Below are 27,217 nucleotides of genomic sequence, written 5' to 3'. Positions count from 1 at the left end.
AGTTATCAAGTTGACAGCCTTGTTTCCAGGAATAAATCACTGAAAATATAAAAGCAGTTAGTGATCAGTTTTTCTGCTACAAATATTCAAAGAAATAGTTGGAACAGTAACCATAAAATTTCTCAGAAGCTTTAAGTGCAGATAGTTCAGATGAAAATGAAATTCAGAAGTGATCTGCATGAGCAGAACAAAGCAGATTTATAATTTATATATACTACTTATTTTTATTTCACAATGCAGTGCTTTGTTTTCCAGATACAGGCCTTATTTCACACACAGTATTCATGTAGGGCCCAGGGTCTTTGTAAAGAAGAGATTAAAATTGATTACTTACTCGAGACTTTTTATTAGGAGTGTAAGCTTTAGAGTTGCAGAATATTAAACGAATATCTTTGTAGAATTCCAAGGGACTAGTGTAGTTTCCTGCTTCCAAGGTTTCTTTCACAGTGCTGAAGTCCATAGGAGTGTCTACGATATCTCGATAATCCTGTAAAAATATACAAGAAAATATTAAAAGCTGTCAAATCCTACAGCAATAAAAACACTTAAGTGTTCAGCCACAACTGTGGCTCTCAGGTAATTATGTCTTCTTGAGAATTACTGCAGATAATTCTCTGAAAACATCAGTGCATAGAACATGGTGTGTTCCAGCTCAGCAAAGCAGAGGTTTAGAAACATGCCCAGCATGGATGTTTTGCCAAAGGATGAACAATGGGCTTTTTAAATTTTAAAATTTTTAATATGCAAGTTGTACTTACAGGATAGGAGAAGAGATCAACTGGCTGCCTAAAAGGCTCTGAGTCCTCTCTTTCATAAATCAGGTTTAACAACTGCTTGCATTGCTCTTTCCAAGCATCAGGACTTGCTTTCATGGGCTGTCTTTTTATTCGTCGTCTTACCTGCAGGGAAACAGATTTATTTCATCCTTTTTCAGAATATTTAGATTTTTTCACTTTAAGTTCCTATTAATTTACTAGTGTTATGATTCCAAGTAGATTTCCACAATTAAAACCAGCATTGCAGTAAGGTTAAAGCACAGCTGATGGCACAATAATATGCAGTATGCAAACTGCAGGAATATGCCTTTTCTGGTAATATGGAAATACTCCAGCTCATGAGAGGTAAGCAATATTTCAGATCCAGCCTCGCTATTTTGTCAGCTTTCATCCAAATTTGACTGAAAATTGAATCTGGTTTAGGTATCTTTCAAACCAATGAAAGAAAAAGATTGTTCAGCAATTAAGTAGATTTTCCTGCACCATAATTTAATGAGTCTGCCAACACATACATACACATACAACTGAATTCATACAGCCCTACAGACTACAGGCTGTGACAAATTTAAACCATTCCATCCCTAAATGAGTGTTTCAGGATCTGGTCTATCTCCCTTCACAAACTAGACCAAGCAGAAATATTTACTCACTCGTCTTTTTCCAGATGAAGTTCCTGGAGCGTCTGAATCCACATCTACTTCTGCCACCTAAAGGCAAAGGTATTGATTACACACACACACACACCCCCTCAGCAAGGGAAAAAGGGTTGAAAACCCAACAGCCAGCAACAACAGACAGCATTTTAAACTACTCACATGCAATGAATGGTTCAAGCAATACATAGTCTCAAGCTAGAACTTGCATAAGTTCAGGAAAAAAAATAAATAAATCAGGTGGATAAGCTGTTTCATCTCTTTTCCAGCTTTGCTTCCATAGAAATTATATATAAAAATGGGAGAAATTCACTCCTTAAGACTCATCTAAGCTCCAGTTTTGATTCCCCTGCCTAAATGTTCCTGTCCTGAGCAGCTGTACGGAGTTTCATGTAGTACCTTACTTACATTAAGTGTATGTGATATTCTTTTCAGAATCTGCATTTAGAAATTACAACAAAAACTCCTTTGTACACAGTTTTCTACCACTAATTAAAAATAAAGAGAAGAAGTGGTTGCTTGAAAGTTCCTACAAAGAGTCTGAAAGTAAGTTCTCTCTTATTTTAAAACATACTATAAACCAAGACACGCTCTTTAAAAGGCTAGAGAGAAAGGAGGGTGATTTAGTAGCAATTTTGGATACTTCTGACATGGAACAGGTAAGATTCACAACTGGCACAAGAAGGTTGAGTTTGGAAAGGAGGATCTGCCATTTAAATCATGGAAATCCCTAATTTTCTTCAAAATACTCTTTTAATAGTCTGTGAAAATAGAGGCTGTTGTTATTTCTTCAGTTTTATAAAAGTAATGAAATTATTACATTGTGGTATAGACTTTTAAGTTTCAATCCAAGATAATAACAACAGCCATAAGCATACAGGGATTCAGATTTAACTTAAATATTTCAAAAGTGTAACAATGGAGTATATCTTGGGGAAGGGAGGAGGGAAAGAACTTCCTAACTAAATCTTATCCTAGCTCATGTGTTGGAAAGCAACACTGAAAAAGTAAAACAAAAGCAAGTGACTGAGGTTAGAACAAGTCACTTCTTTGTAACAGAAATTACAGCACGTTTCAACATGTTTACAAACTGCATTTAAGGGAAGAAGGTGTGAGGAGAGAGAAAGAGTTAGAGGAAGTGATATCTAACCTGGTTTCTACCTGTCATTTCACTCCCTGGTACGACTGACGGGAAATGACACAGAATTACGTAAGGAAACCAGCTCTGCTGCCTCGTTGACAACAGGAGAGCTGTCGTCCTTCTGGTTTGGCAGAGTGAATAATAGCTCCAGCTCATATTGCCCTCACTTACTAATACTTCCTCACACAACAGAACACCATGTACTGAGAGAAGATTAAAGATAGCCAGTTCCAAGAATCATTTTTTACGTACTTAAGGGACTTTATTGCCCCAGGTGAGCAACACAAATGGCCTAAAGAGGTTCATCTCAAAAACTCAGGGCAAATAGCTGTAAAATAAAAACTCAGCAAAAATCTTTACTCAAACTTCACAGAATCACAGAATGTGAGGGATTGGAAGGGACCTCAAAAGATCATCCAGTCCAATCCCCCTGCCAGAGCAGGAACCTAAATGAGATCACACAGGAAGGTGTCCAGGTGTGTTTTGAATGTCTCCAGAGAAGGAGACTCCACAACCTCCCTGGGCAGCCTGTAAAGTACTTCTTGTAGGTGCTGAATTTCAAAAAGGGCAAGAAGTTCTGACGATCAGACTTACTGGTCTTACCTCCTCTTCTTCATCAGTACTGCTCAGGTCTTCTGCTTTCACCTTGTTATATATTTCTAATATATCAGTACAACTCTGATCCCTGCAGGACAACAACAAAAGCCAAAAATACATAATCAAGTATCTCAAACTCAAGATGTCAGGTCTATAAAGTAAAAAAAAACCCACACCTACCCAATAAAGCGAAGTAAGACATCTGTTACAATTTTGGCTGCTTTGACTATGGGACTGTCTGGCTCGTTGAAAGTCCTGGCATTATGTTCAATGTATCGTACCTCCCACATCAGTGCAGAGATTCTCCTAAAAAAAAACAACAACAAAAAAAGGGGATGGAGAGGAAGGTGTACCATATTTTCCTTCTGAGTTCAGAAAAAAAGATGTCCCTCTTCAAATCAGCAATGTATGGAATGAAAAGAGGAAACAAATCTACTGAAGGAGACTGTTGACTGGTCTCACTTAGAAAACCTTAGAGATAAAGTGGTCCTCAGGGGGAAAAAAAAAGAGCAGGACATTTTTTATCCCTAGGTTAACTGGAAAAACTGAGATTTCTAGTTTACAGCACTATTTAGCCCACTTCTGGCAACTGCAAGACAAGCAAAGCATCTGGTTTAAAGGCAGCAGAGGTACAGATGAGGCAAATACGTTCTGCCTGCAACGCATACAGAGAGTCAGTGTGTTAAACAAAAAAGACACTCCAGATCCGGATATACCAGCTTTTGCCTTAACAACGTGGCCAAAAGAAATCGTTTTTCAGTAGGACTCATTTTGCCTAAGGCCAAATAGAATCTGATTGTATGCTGTCAGCCCAGCAAAGAAACATGCTGCCAGAAATAATACTGGGATTACACACAACATTCATCTAAACACACTGTCCTCAGTTGGGCTATAGCAAATGCAGATTATAAACAAATAAAAATGCAACTGACCTATAAAATCTGTTTTCAAGCCTTCTCCTGATTGTGGTGAGGTCAGTTGGATAAGCAACAACAGTGCAATACATGGGATAGGCACTAAGGTCCACTGGAACAGCAAAGGGATTAGAAATGTCTGAAAGACAAAAGATCAAAATCATTTAGATGCCTCAGAAGACACCAGAACAAAAGTTGTCAGATAACTAGATTCCTTACAATGGGTTTTCTTTCTAAGAATTCTGCAAAAGCAATACAGCTGGGTATGTCATTACCCAAAGGGCAGGATCCTTCCATCTGTTAACTGCTCTTGGAAAAGCATTTTTTTGTTTAACTATTGCATCTGAGATTTGCACACCAGCAGCCAACTGAAAAGCAACATGGCATATGCACTTAAAAAAGGACTACAAGTGACATAAACTGAGAACACAGACATGTCCTATGTATTAATATAGGATAGAATTTAAATCATAGCGTGCTATTGAACTGCTACAAACTAGTGACCAGGTATTTGTTGGTGAGGATTTGCTAATTGTTTTTTTTTGAGGGGTCTAATTCAATGTTTTCCTTTATATTTAGATATGATCCACTGAGAATCCCCATTAAGTGTAAAGGAAGCAGGTCAAGCCCCAGAAAAAAGGGAGTATAACTGAAAATGACACCATATGAAATTTAAAAGGTTCTTTTCAATGATTTAGTTGAGCACATTTCAAACACTCCAGATCCTATTTACTCTTCAGTCACATGTCACCACATTGATATTCTTAATCATTCCACCTTTTCCTTCTAAACATACCAAGGGAAAGAAGTTGCTCAATCCCTCGGATTACTCGTTCACATTCTTCATCTCTGGAATGGGCGCCCCATTCTCCTTCCTGGGGTTTGTAGAGAAGAGCTGTCAGCTCATCTGGAGTCACAGGAACCCCAGCACCAACCTCCTCTGGATAAGCAGCTAAATATGAAGAATTCAGCAACAGTTAAGTACTAGCAGTGGCAAAAAAGTTTTTACTTTGTATATGCACATAAATTCAACACACACTTACTTCCTTCTGGAATTGGTTCCATGTCCCATGGACTCATCCTTTCTCTTTCATTATTGTCCCAGCTATTAAAAAAAAATACATTCAAATCCATAAGTTAGAGCTGAATATCATAGAATCATCATAGAATGGTTTGGGTTGGAAGGGACCTTAAAGCTCATCCAGTCCCAACCCCCCTGCCAGCAGCAGGGACCCCTTCCACTAGACCAGGTTGCTCAAAGCCTCACCCAACTTGGCTGAGAACACTTCCAGGGAGGAGCAGCCACAGCTTCTCTGGGCAACCTGTTCCAGTGTCTCACCACCCTCACAGTGAAGAACTTCTTCCTAATATCTCATCTAAACCTCCCCTCTTTCAGCTTAAACCCATTTCCCCTTGTTTTGTCATTAACTGCCCTTATGGAAAGTCCCTCCCCAGCTTTCTTGTAGCCCCTTCAGGTACTGGGAGGCCGCTATAAGATCTCCCCGGAGCCTTCTCTTCTCCAGGCTGAACATAATGTTATACCTTTTCTCTACCAGACTTAAAACAAAAAGGTCATGCCTATTAGAAACAAAACACGTCACATGCTACATGCCAACTCCTTACTTTGCTTTTTTGTCTCCTATATATATACACTGCACTGCTGTTTACACTAAAAATGTTGTTTTATGAATAAGTTCACAATTAAATAAATAAAACCAAAGGTCTAGGAGACCCAGAGCATGTAAATGTAGGTGATACAATCCAGCTACATCAATACTTACTGAACACAGTAGCACTGGAAGGAACTGTCGGGGTATTCTGCCTGGAAAGGCTGCTGACTCTCCACAGTTCCAAACCACCAAGCGTCATCTATTATACTGCGAAATCTATCCCCTAATAAGGAAAAAAACTGCATTCAGCAAAAGAACAACCTAAACAACTGTCAATTGCTTCTTTTTAGAGAATCTATTTCATCTTTCATAAATGCACCACTTCAAATCTGACATTTTGCACTACAGGAATCAAGCCTTTCCCCTAAAGGGAGGACTTTCACAGCTCTGGTTAATTAGTCACAGCTGCCTCCACACCTCAAATTACAATTTAACAGGACATTCTTCTGCTATCACAGGCCTCCTAAGAGTTTCTCTCATTTCTCTTTTATTTTTCTGCTATAGGAATTGCAGCAAACACCAAATAAAGTTTCTAATGATCTCTATAATATCACGTGTGGCACAGTCCTTTCTGTCATGTAATACAGACTCTGTATCCTTAAACAGCTGCAGAAATGCTGCAAAACATATGGAAGTGGGAAAAAAAAGTAGTCACCTATTTGCCAGTTCCTTTCTTTGGCTTCATTATAAAACTGATGCAGCACGAGGAAGTCAATAACATCTGGCATATCATGGTACCTTCATGAAACAGATAAAAACAATTGCCTCTATTACCCATAAACATAGAGTTGCACATGTACAATACAGACAAGATTTCATCCTTTTTGTTTTCAAGTTTGGCATAACACCTAATTAATGCCACCATCATGAGGAAAAAAAAAAAGAGAGGCATGAAGCTTCTAAACAGCAAGAAAATCTCTTGAAGAACATCATCAGCATTTCAGTTACTTACTTTATGGAAAATGATTCTCCTGTCATTTTGCCTGTGATTGGATCTAGGAATGCAAGCTTCAAGCAGCAGAGTGTAGGAGGCCCAACTTCATATTTGATTCCTACAGTCTTCACAAATTCTTGTTCCTATTTATCAATAAGCATGGAACAGTATTATTTTAACTTGCTAACAATAAAATCATCCATGTTAAAGTACGTTGTTTCCATTTTACAGCTCAGGTAATTTCACTCATAAAAGTTTTCTTTTCCAAATATTAAAAAATCAATCACAGGCATCTTAAAAAAAATATAAAATATATAAGATGCTTATTCCCTTGGTAGATTTGTAAGCAGGACACCCACAAATTATTTAACTTTTTAAAGAAAAAAAATCTAAGGACCATACCACTCTCTGGTTTTAACTGCATTGATGGCACCCAAGGTTATACGCGACCAAATCCAGAGCCTCTCGCCCTTACATAGCAACATACAGGGGAAATAAAAGGAAACTCTTCCTTTTAAAGTGGAAATTCAAAAATAGCCTTGTACAAGCACATCCTGTCCAACACAGGCAGGTGGTTAAGATCTCTCTCCTAAGTGAAATACTATTTCCTTTTCCTTACAAACTGCTGATGCCTTTGAAGATTACTGCTGGAATCACTGAATACCCAGGACTAGTAACTGGTTATTTTGTCCAATAAAGCAACAATTTTCATTAACAGATCCACTGGCATATACACAGATGAATATTAGCACATACATGTGCTCTTATCTTGGTACGAAATCTGAGTAAAGCAGAAAAGAATGTGGCAACACTGTGGATTAAGTATTAAGGGGCTCAGTGGTTCAAAGCAAAAGGATAAGAAAAATCAACAGAATTATGTACACTTAGTATCTACCCAAGCAATTCATAATACTTTTATTCTATAAAAATATGTTCTAAGGTATTTTCTCACCCTTCCAAGAATTTAAGAACATACACAATTAGCTAGATCCACTGTTCAACAAAGCCTGAGGTCTTTACACCATGATGCCTTACTTCTTATCACAGCATTTAAAACAATAATTAGAACCTAGATATTCAGGTCACTGTAGAGTGGCAACAGAACTATGAACAGCTTTTGAGAGGTGGGTTCTGCATGAATTAGTGCTCAGAAAAAAGAGTTATTAAATAATTTGGGTTGAGAGTGAGCCCATCAAGTCCAAAATCCTGACATCTGAGTCAGATCAAGCCACTCAGGGCTCGCCCTGTTGAGCTCTGAGTGGATGGAGATTCCACGCTCTCTCTAGGCAACATGTTGCAGTGCTTAACTACTCTTCCTCTGGTTTTTAAAAATTTTATTTAATATTCTACTGTTTTGGGTTTTTTTTTTAATCTATCAGGCAAGAATACCACACCAGATGAACTTCCACATTCTTTAATATCCTTCTGATCTGGAACCAAACAGATGTATAGGCTTTGTGTTAATGAAAACACTCATTTTAAGATTTACAATTTTAATTTTGATATTAACATTTTCAAGTAATGCTTTCTTCCTATTTTTCATACTGGTTTTTGATGTCAATTTAACATTACAGAGACATTCAGCTCTTTCAAGTATTTGTTTAACTTACCCTGAGTTCCATTTTGTTCCATGGTTGTTTTTGCATGTTAATACTGTAAATTTTTGCTTTCCTTACTGCCCGCACGTAAGCTTCATGGCCTTGTCTGAAGTATATGATCTTAAAATAAAAATAGAAATAAAAATTACTGATAGTTGTCTTCCTGTTCATTCTAAAATTTCTACAAACACATCAGGCATGTGTTTATTATGGCACGCTTCTTTATTTCATTATAAAGCACTCCTCTCCCTCAAAATATTTGTATCAGCCCCTCAAGTGGCACCTGCTATGGGATCATGAAGAAGTGTGCAGGTTTTTCTGAAGATGCACAATCATAGAATCATAGACTGGTTTGGGTTGGAAGGGACCTTAAAGCTCATCCAGTTCCAACCCCCCTGCCAGCAGCAGGGACACCTTCCACTAGACCAGGTTGCTCAAAGCCTCATCCAGCCTGGCCGAGAACACTTCCAGGGAGGAGCAGCCACAGCTTCTCTGGCCAACCTGTTCCAGTGTCTGACCACCCTCACAGTGAAGAACTTCTTCCTAATATCTCATCTAAACCTCCCCTCTTTCAGCTTAAACCCATTTCCCCTTGTTTTGTCATTAACTGCCCTTATGAAAAGTCCTTCCCCAGCTTTCTTGTAGCCCCTTCAGGTACTGGGAGGCCGCTATAAGATCTCCCTGGAGCCTTCTCTTCTCCAGGCTGAACAGCCCCAACTCTCTCAGCCTGTCCTCACAGCAGAGCTGCTCCAGCCCTCGCATCATCCTGGTGGCCTCCTCTGGACTTGTTCCAGCTGCTCCAGGTCTCTCTTGTGTTGGGGGCTCCAGAACTGGATGCAGTATTCCAGGTGAGGCCTTACGAGAGCCTTACAATCAATTGCTTCTGCAACTCACAAGTTACATGTGCACAAAAAAGAGACGTAGGACACTTACCTGTAAACAACTGATTGCCTGAGGAAAAAAAGTTATCAAAACTCAGCCTACCCTAAGCACGATTATTCACTGAAAATATTATTAAGATATCATGGTCCTGACCCAAAACTGAGCTCATCAACCTCAGTGGGAATTTCTACACTCCTTACCTCATCTCCCATTTGTGGGACAAACGGTGAGCGGCGGGGTATAGTATCCAAAATCCACTGCGGGGCGAGCCATTCCTCACTGGGTTCACCTTCCATCGAAAGCAGTCCACCTGGTTTCTTAAATATATGACATGAAATTCAGATTGCAAGCTGTAATTACTAGGGCAGAACATATGAAAAACTGGTGGTACAGCACTCACTGAAGATAACTAGATATAAGGGCAAAGCAAATCCTGGAATGTCAACCTTCCAAAAATAGTTGGAAGGCTGACATCCAACCAACCTCAACTAAATAGTAGGGAATAAGACACATTCATTATCAATATAATAGAAGATTAAAATGGTCATAAATAAAGATACTCTATTTCTTTCCTTAGAAACATTCTCAATGTCTTCTTGAAAAAATACTAGGAAAAAGAAATCTAACAATGGAGATACAACATAGATGCATTATAATTTTACAACAAAACCACCTTGGAGTAAATCTAACTGCACTGAATACATCCCACCTGTACTGGGGAACTACCTGCATGAAAATGGAAGGACATCTATGTCACCTCAGCACCAAAACCAAACAATTCTGGTATTACAATTGTTGTGCTATCTTTCTTACTTTATATTTTTGAAAATTTTTACTTTGAAAACAACCACTCCAAAAAAAAGGTATATTCATAAAGTCAAAAAGACCCTCAAAAATTAAAAATGCTGACCTTCTTTCTAGGCTGCTTAAGTTTCCTTCGTTTTGGCTCCAGTCCTTTTGTTCCCTTCATATTTTCATCTTCAGAACTACTACAGATCTTCCGAGCTGCCTGCCTGGTTTGTCTCTTTGGAGGCTGGAGATTAATTCCAGCATCTGCTGTCCAGTCAGAATATTCACTTGATGAATCACTGTCGATAATAAAAAAAAGTTGTAAGAAAGAAAACAGCATTTCAGTTTTCACACAATAGAGTGAAAGGTCCTGAAACATTCAACCTGCTCTTCTGGTTACGTGGAACAGATGTTAGGATTAGCACAAAGTTTCATTTTCCTGTGAACTTCAAGAAAATCTAAGTGTTATCTAGTTTGTGTATTTCAGCAAATTATTTTATCAGTTGCAAATTCAAGGTAAAACTACAGTTATGGTTGATACCTACTTTCATACCAAAATAACCTCACTGATTCATAGACTGACTTCATAAGAACCAACTGCACAAAATACATGAAAAATTCAGAAAACCAAAGCACTCTTCTAAAAATACAGTTCTGACTTCTTTATATGCAAAGAACACACATACAGTATTTATATTAGCTCATGGCCTTTCCAGCCATAAAAGCATAACATTAAGAATAACAAAAGAAACTGGAAAAAATGGACACAAATACATATTGACAACAGAAAAATTAGGAAGACAGAAGATATTTACACACCTCTATCAATATTTCTATTGTATATGACTAAATGGCATTGATTTTTTTCCAGCAGTTCTTAATTAAAGATAACAATTTGGTCTTTCAAAATTGTTTGACTTTGCAAATAAGAAAATTAAAACATGGAAAACCAGAAAAGGTTTCGTGAATAATTGGAAAAAATGTCAGTCTTCAAAATGAGAATTTTTCACAGTGGTTTTCTGTTAAACACTGTTATAAAAACTTCTACAATTATTTATTCACTCAAATACATAAAAGTATTTGTTTGTTCAAAGACTTCACAAATTTTGTTGGTTACCATTTTCAACTACTTAAGTGTACTAAACTCTTTGCTTCAATCTGTCACAAGGTGTAACAAATCTCTACTGACTTGTAGTCATAGTATCACACTATCAACTGTCTCACTTAATTATATCATCAACTAAGATTAACAATTAAGACAGCAGTAAAGTTACCTGGAACTGCTTTCACTCTGCCATGCTGCCACGGGATCATCCATAGATGCATCACTTGTGCCAACAGTCTCATCTTCCTGTATTAAAAACAAAAGGTTTAAAATGTATAATTTTTGTTTGCAAGGAAGTTGTATGACTTGTCTCACCTGAGGAAAGCTTTGTTTTTAAGGACTGGTTTAGCTTAAAGTAAGTCCCCAATTTCTTTCTCTATCTTACTTAATATTATACTATATGTTTACATAATTTCTATAGAAAGAGATGTGAATTTAATGGTATTAGAACCATAGAATGAGTTCTTATTGAAGTGTTCAATTAATAAATTGTTGTGTCAAATGACCAGCTGTATAAATATTCTGTACGTCCAATGCATTTATAAAGTGACAATGTTCACTCTCTTTTTAATTTGCATGCTTCCCTAATGAGAACAAGTTTATTTCATCTGGTATATTTTAAGTTCTTCCCTGGCCAATATCAATGATTTATACCAATGCTCAATCTCTTTCAACAGCAGTCTACAGATGCAGATGAAATCAAAGCCCTGAACGTGACCTAGAATATATGTGCAGTAGGAAATCCCATAATAGCAAGTGGTTTAACACAACCCACTTAAATTTGCTTGAAAATGGTGCAGATTTCCTAAAATATACAGCTTTTTTTAAGCTAGTTTGGAATACCATATGGGCATTGAGGTAAACAATCCTTCTCTCTCCACTATCAACTTACTACGCTACCACCACAAATCCAAGTGACTCAAGTGTTTACTCCTAGGTGGAGAAACTCAAAAGCCTTAATGGTAACAATGCTCTCAGCACATCTGTTATCAAATCACACTGTTTGTGAACAGGGAACCTATGGAAAGAATCTGTTGGTGTGTCAGACCTCTGAGGAGGTGTCTGATTCCTCCCGTGCCCGTGCGTTCTGACTCGCTCCTTGCTGACTGTGCTCTATCGTGGAGCGCGTTTGGTAGGCGTGCTGGCGTTTGCGTTGGTTTCTTCTCAAAGACCTTCCACTTCCTGGTTGGTAATCGTTCTTTTGTCATGGGACAGGAGGGACATAAAGAAAAATATTAAGTAATTTAATAATTAATGAGACAGTTATTAAAAGCCTCATTAAAATGACTGAACATTGCGTTGTGTTTACAAATGACAAGTAGGAAATCTAGGATTAGAAAAGGTGTTTTTTAGACACTTGTGGTTCATTTCAGTGCACGTGCAGGTGGCTTTTTTGGTTCGAGATCAATTCTACTTTTTAAAAGTAGCAGTCCTTAGAAAGAAAGTTATGGAGAAATGTAATTTTTTTCTTAAAAAATATAGCAGTCTCTGGATAAGATAAAAGCCAGCCACTTCAAAAACGTGTGGCTCCTTTAATATTTCTCACAAGTCAAACTGAACGTCCACTGTGGCTCTGCTCTTTTCACAGAATCACAGAACGTGAGGGATTGGAAGGGACCTCGAAAGATCATCCAGTCCAACCCCCCTGCCAGAGCAGGAACCTCAATGAGATCACACAGGAAGGCGTCCAGGCGGGTCTTGAATGTCTCCAGAGAAGGAGACTCCACACCCTCCCTGGGCAGCCTGTCCCAGGGCTCTGCCACCCTCACTGGAAAGAAGTTTCTTCTCAAGTTGAAGCAGAACCTCCTGTGTTCCAGCTCACACCCATTGCCCCTTGTCCTACCATTGGGCATCACTGAGAAGAGCCTGGCTCCATCCTCCTGACATTCACCCTTTACATATTTATAAACATTAATGAGGTCTCCCCTCAGTCTCCTCTTCTCCAAGCTAAAGAGCCCCAGCTCCCTCAGCCTTTCCTCAGCAGGGAGATGCTCCACTCCCTTCACCATCTTGGTGGCTCTGTGCTGGACTCTCTCCAGCAGTTCCCTGTCCTTCCTGAACTGTGGGGCCCAGAACTGGACACAATATTCCAGATGTGACCTCACCAGGGCAGAGTAGAGGGGGAGGAGAACCTCTCTTGACCTACTAACCACACCCCTTCTAATGCACCCCAGGATGCCACTGGCTTTCCTGGCCATGAGGGCACAGTGCTGGCTCATGGTCATCCTGCTGCCCACCAGGACTTTTCCTTTCCTAGCATCTTCCCACTACTGAAACCTTAAGAGATATTTACCACTGCTGTTTGCAAATTACAATATAAAGACAGACAAATTCCAGTTACAGAAGGAAGACAAAGAGCCAGAGAAACAATTAGTACTATTGATCTTCTAAATCATTTAATAAAATTGGTTTGGGGTGTTTTGTTTTAATTTTGCTCAGTGCTCAGAACTGCTTCACACCCAGGTTCTCTCTCCTCGTGAATTAACTCACCCGTTGCAAGGTGTGGGATGGCTTTCTCTTCTTTTCAACAGTGTATAAATTAATTTCAATTTCACCTTTGGCAGCTCGACATTCTTCCTGGACCCTAATTACACATAACAAACATCCATTTAATTCAATAAATCATCATATAACTTGACAGTTTTATTAACAGACACATTAAAATACTTAAGGTTCTCTTGCTACAAGAAATCTGTGCACAGGTACTCTTAAAAGCATCCTCACAAACAGAATCAAAGCATTGTCCAGATTGGAAAAGCCCTTTAAGACCATCAAGTCCAATCATTAACCCAACACTGAGAAGTCCCCAACTAAACCATGTCCCTAAGCCCCTGGAATCACAAGTTAAGGAAGCAAACTTGTTAGGTGAGCATGCAAAATTATTTTCAAGACAATGGAAATGTAATCAAATTATTTTTGTGTGTTTTTTTAAAATAAAACTTCAGAAAAAACGTGAACAACTGAAGAAACATTCAGTTGTGAAGAGAAGGAAGGTCACAGAGGCGACCACTCTAATCCTAAATCCATATTGCAAAACAAACAGACAACCCAACCCCCAAAAGCCAACACATTTCTGAAAAACAGCTTTATAAAGCTCATAACACGTGTATGATCATTAAACACCACACAATTTAATCTCGTTTCCCTGTCTCACTTAGCATCTTACTTGCTGATGCCTGGAGGAAGCTCATTCACCACCACTCTCCTGCTCCATGCCATGAGATCTCTCTCCGTTGCCATTTGGCTGCGAGGAGCGTTGTGGTGCATCTGCCGGACGCCTTCGATCTGACCACTTCTCCGGAGACCAACGTTTGGTGGAGATGTAACATCTAAACCTGGACTTCGAAGAGCTAAGGAAGAAAAAGATTTGTCTTCACTTCTATAAACCATCAGTGAAATCTAGAACTTAAAGCTCAAGAACTACACAGAGATTTATTTTTTTGGCAATCAACAACACTTCTTCTACGTTAAGTGCCTGAATCTTTGGCTTCAGATAAACATTTTTGTGTATTAGCCTTGGACTACTGGAGATGTGTATGCTACTGTAACATCATTGTGGCTTGCTATATTCTTAGAGGTATCTGAGGCAACCAAAGAATATAATCTATGAGAAAAGGTTTAAAGGCACAGAATCCCAGAATTACCTGGACTGGAAAAGACCTTTAAGATCATCGAGTCCAACACTGACAAGTCCCCTATGACTAACCCATGTCCCTCAGCACTATGTCTACAAAGTGACCTTCTTTGGTCTCTGAAAGCACTTAAGTGACCTTCAAATCAAAGTCTTGTCAACTGTTTAAAGGGTCTAAAATCACAAATCTTAAATTCTGTGGTACAAGAAGAGATGAGGTTCACATGTAAAATAACAGAGTGCTGCAAGGTTTGAGGTTTCTGTTGTACCTCTGTTTGTCCTGTATTTTTCATGCTTATCCCCTGTGCCACAGGCACCACTCCTGCTCTGGGCTTTTCATCAGGTGGCACAACACAGTGCTACGTGCTCAGGAGAAACAGACACTTCAGGTAGCAAAGCAAGACAAAAAGGCTGATAATAAATATCAGAATCAGTGCCAGCTTTGCCTTAATTTATCTCATCATTTGGTAACGCATCAACACAATTTCCCTGTGCTTAAATATGGTTAGCTGCACAAATAAATTGCACTTACAGTTGTGCAAACCTATTTAAAAATATCCAGCTATTTAAATATCAAGTACTTTATATATACTTTAATTAATTTACACAAATGGGTAGTTCATGTAGCAAAGTCACTGATCAATGCAAGTTCTATAAAGTAAATGCTTTAATTTCTATACCACTTGTATCTGGAAATTCCCTTTCTACAGGGACATACAAATAAAACTGAGAACTGGGATTGCACAACACATCAACCCATCCCAAGAAGCAGAAAAGACTTCTTGGGAGTTGAAGCTGGCTTCTAAGCCACCTTCTTAACAATACCAATTTAGATCCAAGCAAAAGTGTATTTTTAGCATTTTTCACTAATATTTTTCCTATTCCTTCTTGAATTTAAAGACAAGCAACTCCAAATCTAGCAATGCCCCCTCCCTGGAAGTGTTCTCGGCCAGGCTGGATGAGGCTTTGAGCAACCTGGTCTAGTGGAAGGTGTCCCTGCTGCTGGCAGGGGGGTTGGAACTGGATGAGCTTTAAGGTCCCTTCCAACCCAAACCATTCTACGATCCTATGATCCTAATGAGTTTTGCCAGGACATCTACTTCAAACGTGTAATCAGTCATTTAATGTAGAATTAGTTTATTAGCAAATGTACATTTTTTAAAAGCTGGGGATGTCTTGCAGCACAAGTCCACAGCATCTGCTCTCCAACATCAGCTGCACTCAGTCAGCTGCTCACATCTGACTGAGTCTCTTTTAAATTTTTAATCGCTTTGTGTATTAAAAAAAAAATTAAAAAAAATCACAGTAGCAGAACATTTACCAGGAGAATAATCTCCAGCTTTCTAAAGAAACACTAAGACAGAGCAGACATGTTTATTTTATAAACACTGATGCTCAGCTTCAGCTCTAATGCTGCAACAGGAAGCCATTAGTCTGTCACAACATCGTAATCCACTGACATTCTCTAATTATATACTGTTGTCTTGACATTTGGCAGTTACAAAGTATCATCTCTGCAGTGACTAAGTGACATCAAGACATTTAGTCTTGATGCCTTGAACTTCATGTTTATTTTTTAGGAAAGGTCTGTAACAGAAATAATCACAGTCTCATAGTTCCAGGTAATCAGATACAGCCCCAGTTAGACCATCGTGTGCCCTCAGCTGCACCTTAAACTTTGAATTCCACTGCCAGCATCAGCAGAACGTGCAACTGCTCCACACAGGTTAACAATGGGTATGAGAACAAGAGAGAAAAGCATCCTCAGAGACATAGTCCCAGAACTCACATCAACACATTCTGATCTGTACCTTACTGTGCTTTAGGAAAAGAAATGATGGAAGTAAAGAAGGGACACTTACCTCCAGTAACAGAGTGGGATCTATTGAGTGGAGGGTTTGGAAGAGTTTCTCCTTCATTAATTAGTCTCAGATCTTGTTCCCTCTGTAGCTCTCGGATCATCCCATCAAGGATACTCTCATCTTGGTCATTAGTTTGCTGTCCAATGACTTGTTCAACTACTTCACCATCACCTTGACAAGAACAAAGCCACAACTGCTTATGAAACAATTAATTTCTGTTTTACTAAACATCACAGAAAAAAAAAAAAAATCAAATTTTAAATTGTGCACAATTATTTGCCTGCTCAGCAAAACATCTGATCACCAGCTGGCCTTCTGCTCTCATGTAATAAATGGAGGCAAAGTTTAAAAGAGAAGTTACAATAAAAACCTAAAATTGCAGACCACATGTAAAATATAAACACAAACCCTTAGAAATGGCAGAAAGAAATTATGCTCCAGTAGGTAATAATGGAAGATTTTTTTTTTTTAAAGGCAGGTAGTGATAGAACAAGGGGTGATGGCTTCAAACTGGAAGAGGGGAGATTGAGAAGAGATCTGAGGAAGAAATTCTTGGCTGTGAGGGTGGTGAGACACTGGTCCAGGTTGCCCAGAGAAGCTGTGGCTGCTCCTCCCTGGAAGTGTTCTCGGCCAGGCTGGATGAGGCTTTGAGCAACCTGGTCTAGTGGAAGGTGTCCCTGCTGCTGGCAGGGGGGTTGGGACAGGGCTTTAAGGTCCCTTCCAACCCAAACCAGTCTGGGATTCTGTGATCAATTTTTGCCAAAGGTTTATATCTACAAGAAAAAAAATCTGGTTTAAAAAACAGAAACTCTTTTTTCCATGTCTTTCTTCCTTCCTGCTTCCTTACTCATATACACAGTTACACTGAGGTTTATGGGACAATTCTTTAAGCGTGCTGTCATATACCTGGTAGAAGCCCACTGATTTTGAAATACTGCATTCTCCTCGTCTTGCCTCCAGTCAAGTTAATTCCATACACTTCCTCTATGTCATAAAGCCACCCCATTTCCTCTTCTGCCTCTACACTGAATTTAAACCACTAGTTTCAGAAGACAACTGAAACAAACAAATCCTCATAGTCCCATCCCACTGAGCTGGTGCTCAATACTGTGCAATCCATGTATTATGCATAAATTTCAGACAGCATACCATTAGCTACATATCCCAGCTGAGGAATAAGTTGTTCATCCTTGCAATTTTCTCTCCCTGGTACCAGTCGTTGGAATCTGGTGGGATGAGGATTTCCATCCACATCCACCAAGAAGGGAGGAGGCATAAGATGCGGAGCCTGTTGAGTCTGTTCATCCAGCACGTAGTTATTTGCATCACGGATCAGTGGTCGGTAATCCGTATGGAAGAACATCTGATCTGGAATCTGCAAGAAAAGCAATTTAGTAAATAAATCAATGGCCATTTGCAGCTGTCTTGATGCTTTGGAAGGGCTCCCATACCCATAAACCACAACTCCTACACTGAGGATCAGCAGAAGAAATGTTATGACAGAGAACAGATTCCTACCACAAATGTGTTTTATTACTAAGGCCTGATGCAAAACATGCCAACAGAGGTGAAGAGGCAGAAGTTAATGCTTTGTTTCCCTGTCTAGAGATTCTCTTGTCTAAATCTTTTTGATTTAGGTAAACAGCAACTGCTTCATGATCTAATTACTATTTTGTCCGGGGCAGGGTGAGGGAATAAACTGTAACATAAATATTTCTAAGACAAAATTAGGTCAAGACACAGAAGAGTTTCAAATTCATTCAACTCACCTTTTCATAATATTTATTGCATCCAAAACCAAATAGCAGCAGATGTCCATGAGAATCTGTGCAGGCAAAATGCTGTCCATCTGGTGAGAACTTGCAATCAAAAACAGCTCCGTGGCCTTGGCCCTCAATCTGTGTAACAAGCACAGAGCATCCCTTTCACAATCATGCATGCTCTGTAAAAGCACTTTAATGAAAATTTCACCTGTGCTCCATCAAGTATTTAATCCTAATTCTGTGTAAATTCTCAGCTCGCTCAAGACTGATTTACACTTAGATTTTTTCACACTTAATTATTAAAGCTAAACTGAACAAGGCAGTAAAACTTTGCATTTTCTCTTTGTCCTGAAATTTCAGTGCAACTTTTAACGTATGTTCTGAATCAACTACCTAGAAGTCTGTGTTTTATGTTAATGGCAGACACAGGACAAGCCTGCAGCAAAGATCTCAGGTGTGTATTGGCTCTGTACAAGCAGGTTTCACAGCCCCAAGTGCCAGGAGGCTAGCTCAGATCCTGAAGCAGCACAGCTGCATTTGCTCAGCACTGGAATCAAACCAACAAACCTGGGCACATTAAGATAAATGTGGCACAGAGCCAACCACAGCATTTCCCAGACCACAGCCATTGTGCTTATCAGTTTTCATTGCTCTGCCTTCAGACTGTCAGCTTTTGTGGGGTATAACCATACCCACACACATGAATAACACTCAGATGTAAGAGATCCCACGAAAAACTTGCTGATACAATAAGAAAAAACATACTTTGGCATTGCTTACTGAAGAGTCTACAGTTTTCTTTTTAATATGTAGGAATTTTCCCCTAATCCTGTTGTAACATTGGTCATAACAGGTACATAATGAAATCTGCTTTTGCCTCAAGATCAGTTTTACACAGATGTGCAAAAAAACCCCCCCAACTTTCCCTGATCATTCTTACCATATTAAAGTAATTGCGAATTTTTGTTCCTTTGTCTATATCCCAAACAAAAATATTTCCATCATGACCCGCTGAAAGTACAATCCTTTGGTCAAAGGGATGGGCCTCCAGAACAAAAACTTCATCATCGTGACCCTGCAATGAAAACAGGGTGAGAAAGAAGGCAATGTTAATGCATGTAATATTTCCAAACATGCATTTAGTGTGAGGACACCTCAGTCCAGGTGTCATCCAGGACAGCTCAATTCACCAGATCTTAGACCAGAGTTGCATCTATATTTAGTCAACATTTCTAACAAAGAGGCTTTGCATTATCACTGTCTGCTTTGTAAGTGCCTTGGACTGCAGCTCAGCACAGCTGAGATGGAGAGGGATGGGAAGGAAGGAGAAATCAGCAGAGAGGATGGCTACAACCCTCTAATTTGGGCACAAACAGTGACCTCCAAAGGGCTCCCTTGTCAGTCAGTTATCACCAGGGTCTAGCAGCATTTTAGTCACCAGCTCCTTTCCCCATGATTACGTACTCCTCCTAGGAAGCATAAAACAGGTGGCATACTTCAGGACAAAATACTCCTTATCATGGGGAATGATGATGCAGTTTAGCCTCAAAACAATGTCAGAGTTGAACTAGAACCATTTGGGATTATCCACTTGAATGCTACTCACAGATAAGCTATGAAGAAGCTGCCCTGTGGACGAGTTCCACACTTTGAGAAGGAAATTGTTGACTGCAGTGATGACAGTGGCATCATATCTATCCCAAGCCACCATAGTCACCTTCAGTTTAGTCACCTTGTCCTCCCCAGATGCTACATTGTTTCTAAAGAAATTAATAATTAAAAAAAAAAAGGAAATAAATCAGTAACTACACACAGAAACATTTAACAGTGCTAATTCAGGATGAAATCAGGGAGAGCACGGCGGCCACCACTGTGACTACTGGCTAATGCAGGAGAATGAAGGATGGCTTCTGCAGTGGTAAAACAGATGCAGAAAATACTCAGTACCACTAAGATTTAGAGTTTTATTTCCTTAAAAAAAGACAAGTTCTTCTGTTGTTCTGAAGTGATCAGCCTTGCCTACCCCACAATTCTTTCATCCAAGCTATTCAGTTCTAGTAAGTTCTTTTCCTACAAAGTATTTTTCTTATCAATCTTCAATACGAGTAAACTCTGTAATGAACAAAAACCTGCTAAATAAATCCAAATGGTATTTTGACAAATAACTTATTAAAAATGTAATCATATGAAATATAAAGAATTCTGCAAAGCAAAATGCCTAATGGCTTTCTCCATCTCTGCTTTTTGTTATTGTGCATATTCAATTACAAGGCCACTTACAGAAGTCACTTGGGGATCTCAAAGAGAAAAACTCAAACCCTTAATTGAACCTGAGAACCAAATCAACATATCTCATCTCTTACTTGAAAACCTTAAGGAAAAATAGAATGTTAAGGAATGTTCTGAGTATATATCACAAGAATTCTTCCAGGCAACTCAGGCCTTGGAATGAAATAAGAAATGTGTTTACAAACAAATATTGTTAGGAAAAAGAATCTGTTACACCTCTCATTAACTTTCTGCTTAGTGTCATTCGTCCTCAGGTGGGTAAAATGAGCTGTAATGTGCAAAACCTCTTTTTTTTAAAATTAAAATTATTTACTAACTTGATTTACTGGAATAGTAACTGAAATCATGGCAGAAGCTGTGTGATGCTAGATGCTGTTGAACTTGTCAGTATTTGCATTCATATCATACACTTTGCTCATTTTTCTCTATTTTAACTTAATTATTCATTATAATTTTAACTGCATCCCATAGTATAAAAACCAAAACAGCAGAAGATATAACATAAAATAAACACTAATGATCTGAGGAGACTGATTATTACTTTGCTGAGAGATGACAGAAAAAAAACAGTTGTTTTGGACTTTTTTTAAAAAATGTGTAGGTCAGAATATCATCAATGAGGTTCTACTAAAATCTCCTTCTGTGAGATGAACTCTATTTGACATTCTTGCTGCATATGTAAAGTACTAAATATTCCCCAACCATTAGAGTAAGGAACTACTAATGTATTAATATTTTCTTTTGGGGGCTATTTAACTGTGTAACTAAACAAATAGAGTCATGGCATTTTCAATAGACAAAAAACCATAAATTAATGTAAAATGGAAGTAAATAAAGTTTTCAACATGACAGAAGATTTTATTTCGTGTGTCAATGTTGTTACGAAGTGTGTTGTGGTTTGGTTTGTTTTACCCTGTCATTTTAGTAGCCATATCCAGGACTACACTCTTCCAATCTTGTTGCTGATAGTGCCATATTCTTGCTGTTCCATCTCTGCTTCCGCTGACAAATCTTAAGCTATGGAAAAGAAAAAAAAAGAAAAAATAATGAAATTCTGAATAAGTCACTGCTGCTTTTGTTCTAATACTCACATGCCTAATGTAGGATTTTATTTTCTCACTATTCAGTGGCTTTGCTATGGAGTTTTCCATCCTTAGCAAGAGCGTGGGCACGCAAAATCCTGTGGTAAGAACATTTAGGAGCTTGGCAAAGGACTGACATTCACCTTAGGAAAGGTCACTACAAGCACTTATTTCTGGGTTCCTCTGCAACAAACCTGCACACATGCACACAAATATATATGTATATATTTGGAAGTGTCTATTTGTGCATGTATTTCTTGCCTTACTCTATATACACCCACACATAGGCGTGTTTAACAGCTCATAAAATATCCGTGAACTACTGCCACAGGAAACAGGCAGCTCCAAAACGCTGGCAAGCCAAGAGCACACCCATTCACACCAACACAGGAGCTAGAATGTATTCAATCTTCTTGGGTTTTTTTTTTTCAACACTTATTCTTTTATATTGTTTGTGCATCTCTGATCTAGAGAATGTAATTAAAAGCCAGCGAGGTTACAATTTTCATATCAGATATTGTACGGTACAAACAAGTTTCTATCCCACAACATTAATTACATTGGGTTACAGCTAGCAGATGGCCTTGGAATGACTTCAATGTCGTAATTCATCCAAGCTGCACATTCCCTTTTTAATGACATCAGCAAATCTCTCGAGCAGTTCATAGTGGCAGCAAAGAAAGAGAAACTGCGTGCCAGGAGTCTAGCATAAATTATAATACATTAACTCAGGGAGAGGGTGAAGACAGAGAAGGGAAATACTCAAGTTGAACGCAAGTAGGTAGCTCTGCCTGTGAAGTTGAACATGAGTAGTTTCATTTTTAAACTCCTCCTTGTTTAAAAATAAAAAATCAAGTATTCAAGCAAATGCGTTCATCTGCATCATAATGCTTTGGCTATCAGTGTCATTAAAAAATTCTCAACAAAAATTATTTCTAAAAGCTCCTCAACTAATACACTTCCACAGGTCAACACCTTTAAAAGTATATTCCATTTATCAACAAAATTACATGTAAAAAGCCAAGCCTATTCAATTTTATTTTAGTAAGTGTTTCACCTTTTCAGTTTCACTGATCCGATGAGAAAGCGTTTAGAAATGCTTGTGGCAAGTTTATTTTCTTTTTCTTTTTATCTCTTTATATTAAAATTAAAAAAGAAGCTATCACTTTGCCATTAAAAGCATCACTTTTCAGTGACTACGTGACCTAACATCCCCAGTCAGACCCGTGGCTCTCACATTGCTTAGAAGGAACAGTTAGTACAATTACACCAGCACATTCCCACAACATTTTACATGACAAAGATCTCCAAGCACAGGTGCAGTTCCACTGGCAAAGCTACAGTTTTGCTTGGAAGGCTCCTGCTTGCATACACGCCTTAAACTTCCTGCCAAGCAAAGTGAGGAATATGAGTAAAAACTGGCATAAAACCATTTACATTAAGATGCTGATCACTAATCAAAGCTTGTCACGTCACTCTCCATCCCAGCTGTGCTGCACAAGTTTGATGCACAGACGTGGCTATAAGCACCTTGCTAGATTTTATCATGAGCATCCTGATTTTGTTATGGAAGAGACAGCCCGACTTAGCATGGTTTTAAAAACTGAAAGCGTTGCAGGTTGGAATGGTTCACTTCATAAATTTTAAGACCACAAGATAACTGTTATCATTTAAACAAATTAACTGGAAATGCATATATTTGCCTAGAAATTCACATATTTGCTAGGTATGTCATCAGAGATAAGTGAATTATTATGAATAATAAAGACCACCAATGAAATTATCATCAAGATCCAAAGGTTTTAAGACTGTGCCTCTGTAACTGGTTCTGGACAGGTGGAAGCAATCAAGGACCATGAGTTCAGGGAGTGTGTGATGTGTGTGTAGAGTAACTGACCCATATACTCCATCCCAGAAACTGGTGAGAGTCAGTGCTGCAGCTCATCATTAGTCACACAAATGAACACACACCCACACAGTTTTCACTCCAGGAAATGCTCAGATCAGGGCATTTAATAGCACTCTGGGTGACATTAAGCTATCCAGACATACTGGTGACTCAGTGAAGACTAAAGATAGTGGGCTGCAAGAAGACACCACAAAACTACAGTAGGATATTACTGAAGTATTACATAAAGCATCCAAATCCTTGTGAAAAGCCAAATGTAACGGGAAGAACATGTGTAAAGGAAAGTTTTAATTCCAAATGCAGATAAATTAAGCATGGGAATTTTATTTACTAAGAAGATTGGATCCAAACGTGGGATGTGAGGATCTTTATATCCCACTGAAGAGCTGTTCTTTGCTTATTCCCCCATGGAAAAAAATCAGAACTGTTTTGTTTTGGTGATTTCAGTTAAAAAACAAAAACACAAGAGGAAGGATGAGGGCCTGGTTATTCATTGTATCATGTTTATCATTCTATAACCTCACAGAAACTGAGCTCTTATCAATTGTGTGTGTATGAAAACAAATACTTCCCACATTTTTCAGAACTCTCAGCACCAGAAGAGACAATTTGCTTATTCAGTGTGCCCAGAGAGGGCCTGGCAGAAGAAATCATTCACCAAGGAATTAAATAAGACCATTTTTGCTGTTACAGCAGAGGACAGCAAGTCCAAGCTCATGGATATGACATACATCTTGCAATATATTTTAAATACTTTGTCTTAAGAATAATCAGAGCCCATGTGCAGTCTTCCTGTCGCACCAAATTTTCTCTGCAAAGTTATTTGGAAAATTAAATACTGTATTTTTCATGTCAAAATACCAGGACAGTCACTCACCTGTCACCATTGTTACAGAACTGGACGGCAACCACTTTGTCCTAAATAGAAGGAGGAAAAAAAATAGTCTTAAGTCCTTTTTAAATTCAAACACTCATCCAAAAAGATCTTAATTAGGAGCTTCTATTTAGCAGATTGCATCTCCCCATACATTTCCTGCAACACACTATCTTACAAATTCAAGAACAGAAAAGTCACGCTTGAAATTAACACTTCCTCATCTTTTTCAGGGGCAGGCTGACAGCCGTTTGTTGTATTAAGAAGAGGAGACTTCAAAAAATTAAAGGAATCACAGTTTCTTCCAAACCTGAACTGCTGAATATAGAAAACATTTTTTCTTTCATGTTAAATGGGAGATCTGTGACTCCCACTGAAGCTCAGTGTTCATCACCTGCTCTTGGTAACAACTAAGAAATTAAGAAGAATTTGATATTGTTTTAGTGGCACTCCTTTATGGGATCTCATTGAAACGGAGACATTCAATGATTTTAATAAATCTATTAAGACTCAAACTTGAAAACTAACATTGAAAGTCATCGTACAGATATGTTAAATAGTCTGAATTTTTATGAGAACCCTTCTGCACTACCTGAGAAAGGATGCTTTTAAGCTGGCTTCATTTTCTACATGAAATTACGATCATGATCCAAAGTTTGACTGCACACTCTAAAACCAGAATTATTTTAGTTTTTCTTGTTATGTGGATTTGTGGCCACAACTAAAGTTAAATACTCAACAGTAAATTTAATAAGAAAAATGACGTCGTGTATGAAAACTGCCTTAATTCCTCATTCCAACACAGACTTTCTTCCAGAATATCAGAAAATCACCTCGTCCCTCAGTTTCCTGGGGGAATGAAATACATAAAGCATATTTTACACACACCTCCTGCCTCAAATTTAAAAAAAAACATATCACAAACTTCCAGGCGTTTAAATACCACACTGTTGAGAGCCAACTAAACTCTAAAGACAGAATATAAGTTGAACAGGATGTACAAAACCTGCAATAAGGTAAAGCAGAGGGGAAAAAAAAAGAGATTTGCTTGTGATTTGTCTCTTACCGTATGAGATTCTAACTCAGCCATTTTCTCAGGTGATTCTGAGCCCAAATAATAAATTCTTATCACATGGTCAGTACTACCTGTTGCAATGAACATGCCACCTAAGAAAGACAGTGTTTTCTGTGAGAAGAAAAGCCATCCAAGAAACAACTTATTTTCATCACTGCTTTATTATCCAAGCAGCAAACTACAGTTTTAAACAGAAAACTTCAGTACTCAAAACATATGCCCTGAATAAAGAAATTAACTCTGACAACTTCTTCTTTAATCTGTATTTTCTCAGACCATACCAGCTCTAGCAGAACTATGTGCTCTACGATATTTTCCAGCTGCAAACCTTTCTGACCAAAGGAAGAGAATATTGCAAGTTACAACATTTATCCAACAAACTATTCTGCTTTCCCTCAGAAATTACCACAGCACTCTCCATCAGCCTATGCAGCAAAATTAGACACGGAATAGTTTAATATCCTCACTGGTAAATATCAAATAAAATCTTTAAGTGCATCTTCAATATCTATTTGAAGCACATCAGAGAGATTATTGCTGAATCGGGAGTCAGCAATTAAGCTGCTTTCTTCTCATGTTTGTTCTGTTTACAATATTGCATAAAAAGGGCACTATTGTGCAGTTTATGGCACTGAAATGGTTTGAGTAATTTCAGGATTTCTGGTTTTAAAAAGGAATTGTGAGCAAGGCTCACAGGGCTCTAGAATAGCTCTCAATTTCAGAGAGCAAAAACTAATGAGATTACAAAATTTTGCTTGTAAAAATCACTATTTTTGAGAAGTCAAAGCTGCAAAGGATGGCAGTTAAGCTGATATTTACAAACACATTGAATCAACCCTCCTAGAATTTAGACAAATATGTAAGACTAGCAAAACCAGTAACCTCTGAACAGGTAACTAAGCATAACTGTCTGCCAGATTTCAAGAACTTTTCACTCAAAAACTTAACAAGATGAAAAATAAAAAGATATTACAGAGAAAAAGCTCTAACATGCAAAACAACAGACAAAGTGCAGTCTTCTCTGAGAGTTGTCATGACTTTTTAGCTTAAATTAGAGAAAAAAAAAAAAGAGAAAAAGCATCTTGGGGCAGACACTTAGCATGGAAAGTTTCAATCACAATTTGACAACGCTGTAATCAACTGAAAAAGAGTTTAATACTATTTATATTTAAAAAGTTAACAGTCCTGTCACCAAAGAAATGATAGTTCATAATATATTTACAGCTACCTGACAAGGAATACGTACCAGAACTGAAAGATGAACAAGATATCTGAACACCAGGCCTGGACCTCTCAGCAAATTTAACAGGACGATCCCTATAGGCAACAACACAATATATTTATTTTTCATTACTTTATTTGGATGCTGTTCAACAAGAACAGTACATTGCAGCTCATGGGTCAAGGTCAACATGCCCACCCTCAATCAATTTATTTCAGAGTTCTCACACAAGTTTGCTGGAACTTATTTTTCATTTTAGTTATTTTCTTCCTGAGTAGGATGAAAACCATCATTTTCTACATTGAAAAGACTATTTAACTTATTTATCATGATACTCACCAATTCAAAACCATTTAAAACAGAACCTGGCAAACCATTAGGCTAATATAATTTATTCCCTATTAAGTACAGGTTTGATGCCATCTACATATGTGTGTTCTTCTGATTAAAA

General features: G+C 38.2%; 1 protein-coding gene across 1 annotated transcript in view; it reads right to left on the bottom strand.

Annotated features, from left to right (window-relative positions):
• Positions 1–334: 334 nt before the first annotated feature.
• The window catches only part of BRWD3 (bromodomain and WD repeat domain containing 3), a gene marked incomplete at its 3' end in the record, with an annotated part of 43,675 nt that continues 16,792 nt past the window's right edge, over positions 335–27,217 (bottom strand). Inside the window, exons 7-33 of the mRNA XM_029084929.1 lie at positions 26,791–26,861; positions 25,536–25,636; positions 24,473–24,513; positions 21,517–21,621; positions 19,922–20,075; positions 19,256–19,390; positions 18,322–18,450; positions 17,702–17,927; positions 16,553–16,723; positions 14,226–14,409; positions 13,550–13,643; positions 12,108–12,257; positions 11,229–11,305; positions 10,076–10,253; positions 9,366–9,482; positions 8,296–8,403; positions 6,704–6,828; positions 6,407–6,489; positions 5,863–5,974; positions 5,125–5,186; positions 4,878–5,033; positions 4,100–4,220; positions 3,348–3,473; positions 3,174–3,255; positions 1,427–1,483; positions 759–899; positions 335–487 (exon numbers count right to left, since the gene is read on the bottom strand). Of these exons, the coding sequence (XP_028940762.1) occupies positions 335–487; positions 759–899; positions 1,427–1,483; positions 3,174–3,255; positions 3,348–3,473; positions 4,100–4,220; positions 4,878–5,033; positions 5,125–5,186; positions 5,863–5,974; positions 6,407–6,489; positions 6,704–6,828; positions 8,296–8,403; positions 9,366–9,482; positions 10,076–10,253; positions 11,229–11,305; positions 12,108–12,257; positions 13,550–13,643; positions 14,226–14,409; positions 16,553–16,723; positions 17,702–17,927; positions 18,322–18,450; positions 19,256–19,390; positions 19,922–20,075; positions 21,517–21,621; positions 24,473–24,513; positions 25,536–25,636; positions 26,791–26,861 (3,259 nt within the window). The remainder of the gene's footprint in view (positions 488–758; positions 900–1,426; positions 1,484–3,173; positions 3,256–3,347; positions 3,474–4,099; positions 4,221–4,877; positions 5,034–5,124; positions 5,187–5,862; positions 5,975–6,406; positions 6,490–6,703; positions 6,829–8,295; positions 8,404–9,365; positions 9,483–10,075; positions 10,254–11,228; positions 11,306–12,107; positions 12,258–13,549; positions 13,644–14,225; positions 14,410–16,552; positions 16,724–17,701; positions 17,928–18,321; positions 18,451–19,255; positions 19,391–19,921; positions 20,076–21,516; positions 21,622–24,472; positions 24,514–25,535; positions 25,637–26,790; positions 26,862–27,217) is intronic.

The sequence above is a fragment of the Antrostomus carolinensis genome, unplaced genomic scaffold (genome assembly GCF_000700745.2).
Source record: "Antrostomus carolinensis isolate BGI_N321 unplaced genomic scaffold, ASM70074v2 scaffold1270, whole genome shotgun sequence".
NCBI lineage: Eukaryota > Metazoa > Chordata > Aves > Caprimulgiformes > Caprimulgidae > Antrostomus > Antrostomus carolinensis.
The sequence above is the reverse complement of the archived record's forward strand: the minus strand, read 5'-3'. Positions and strand labels throughout refer to the sequence as shown.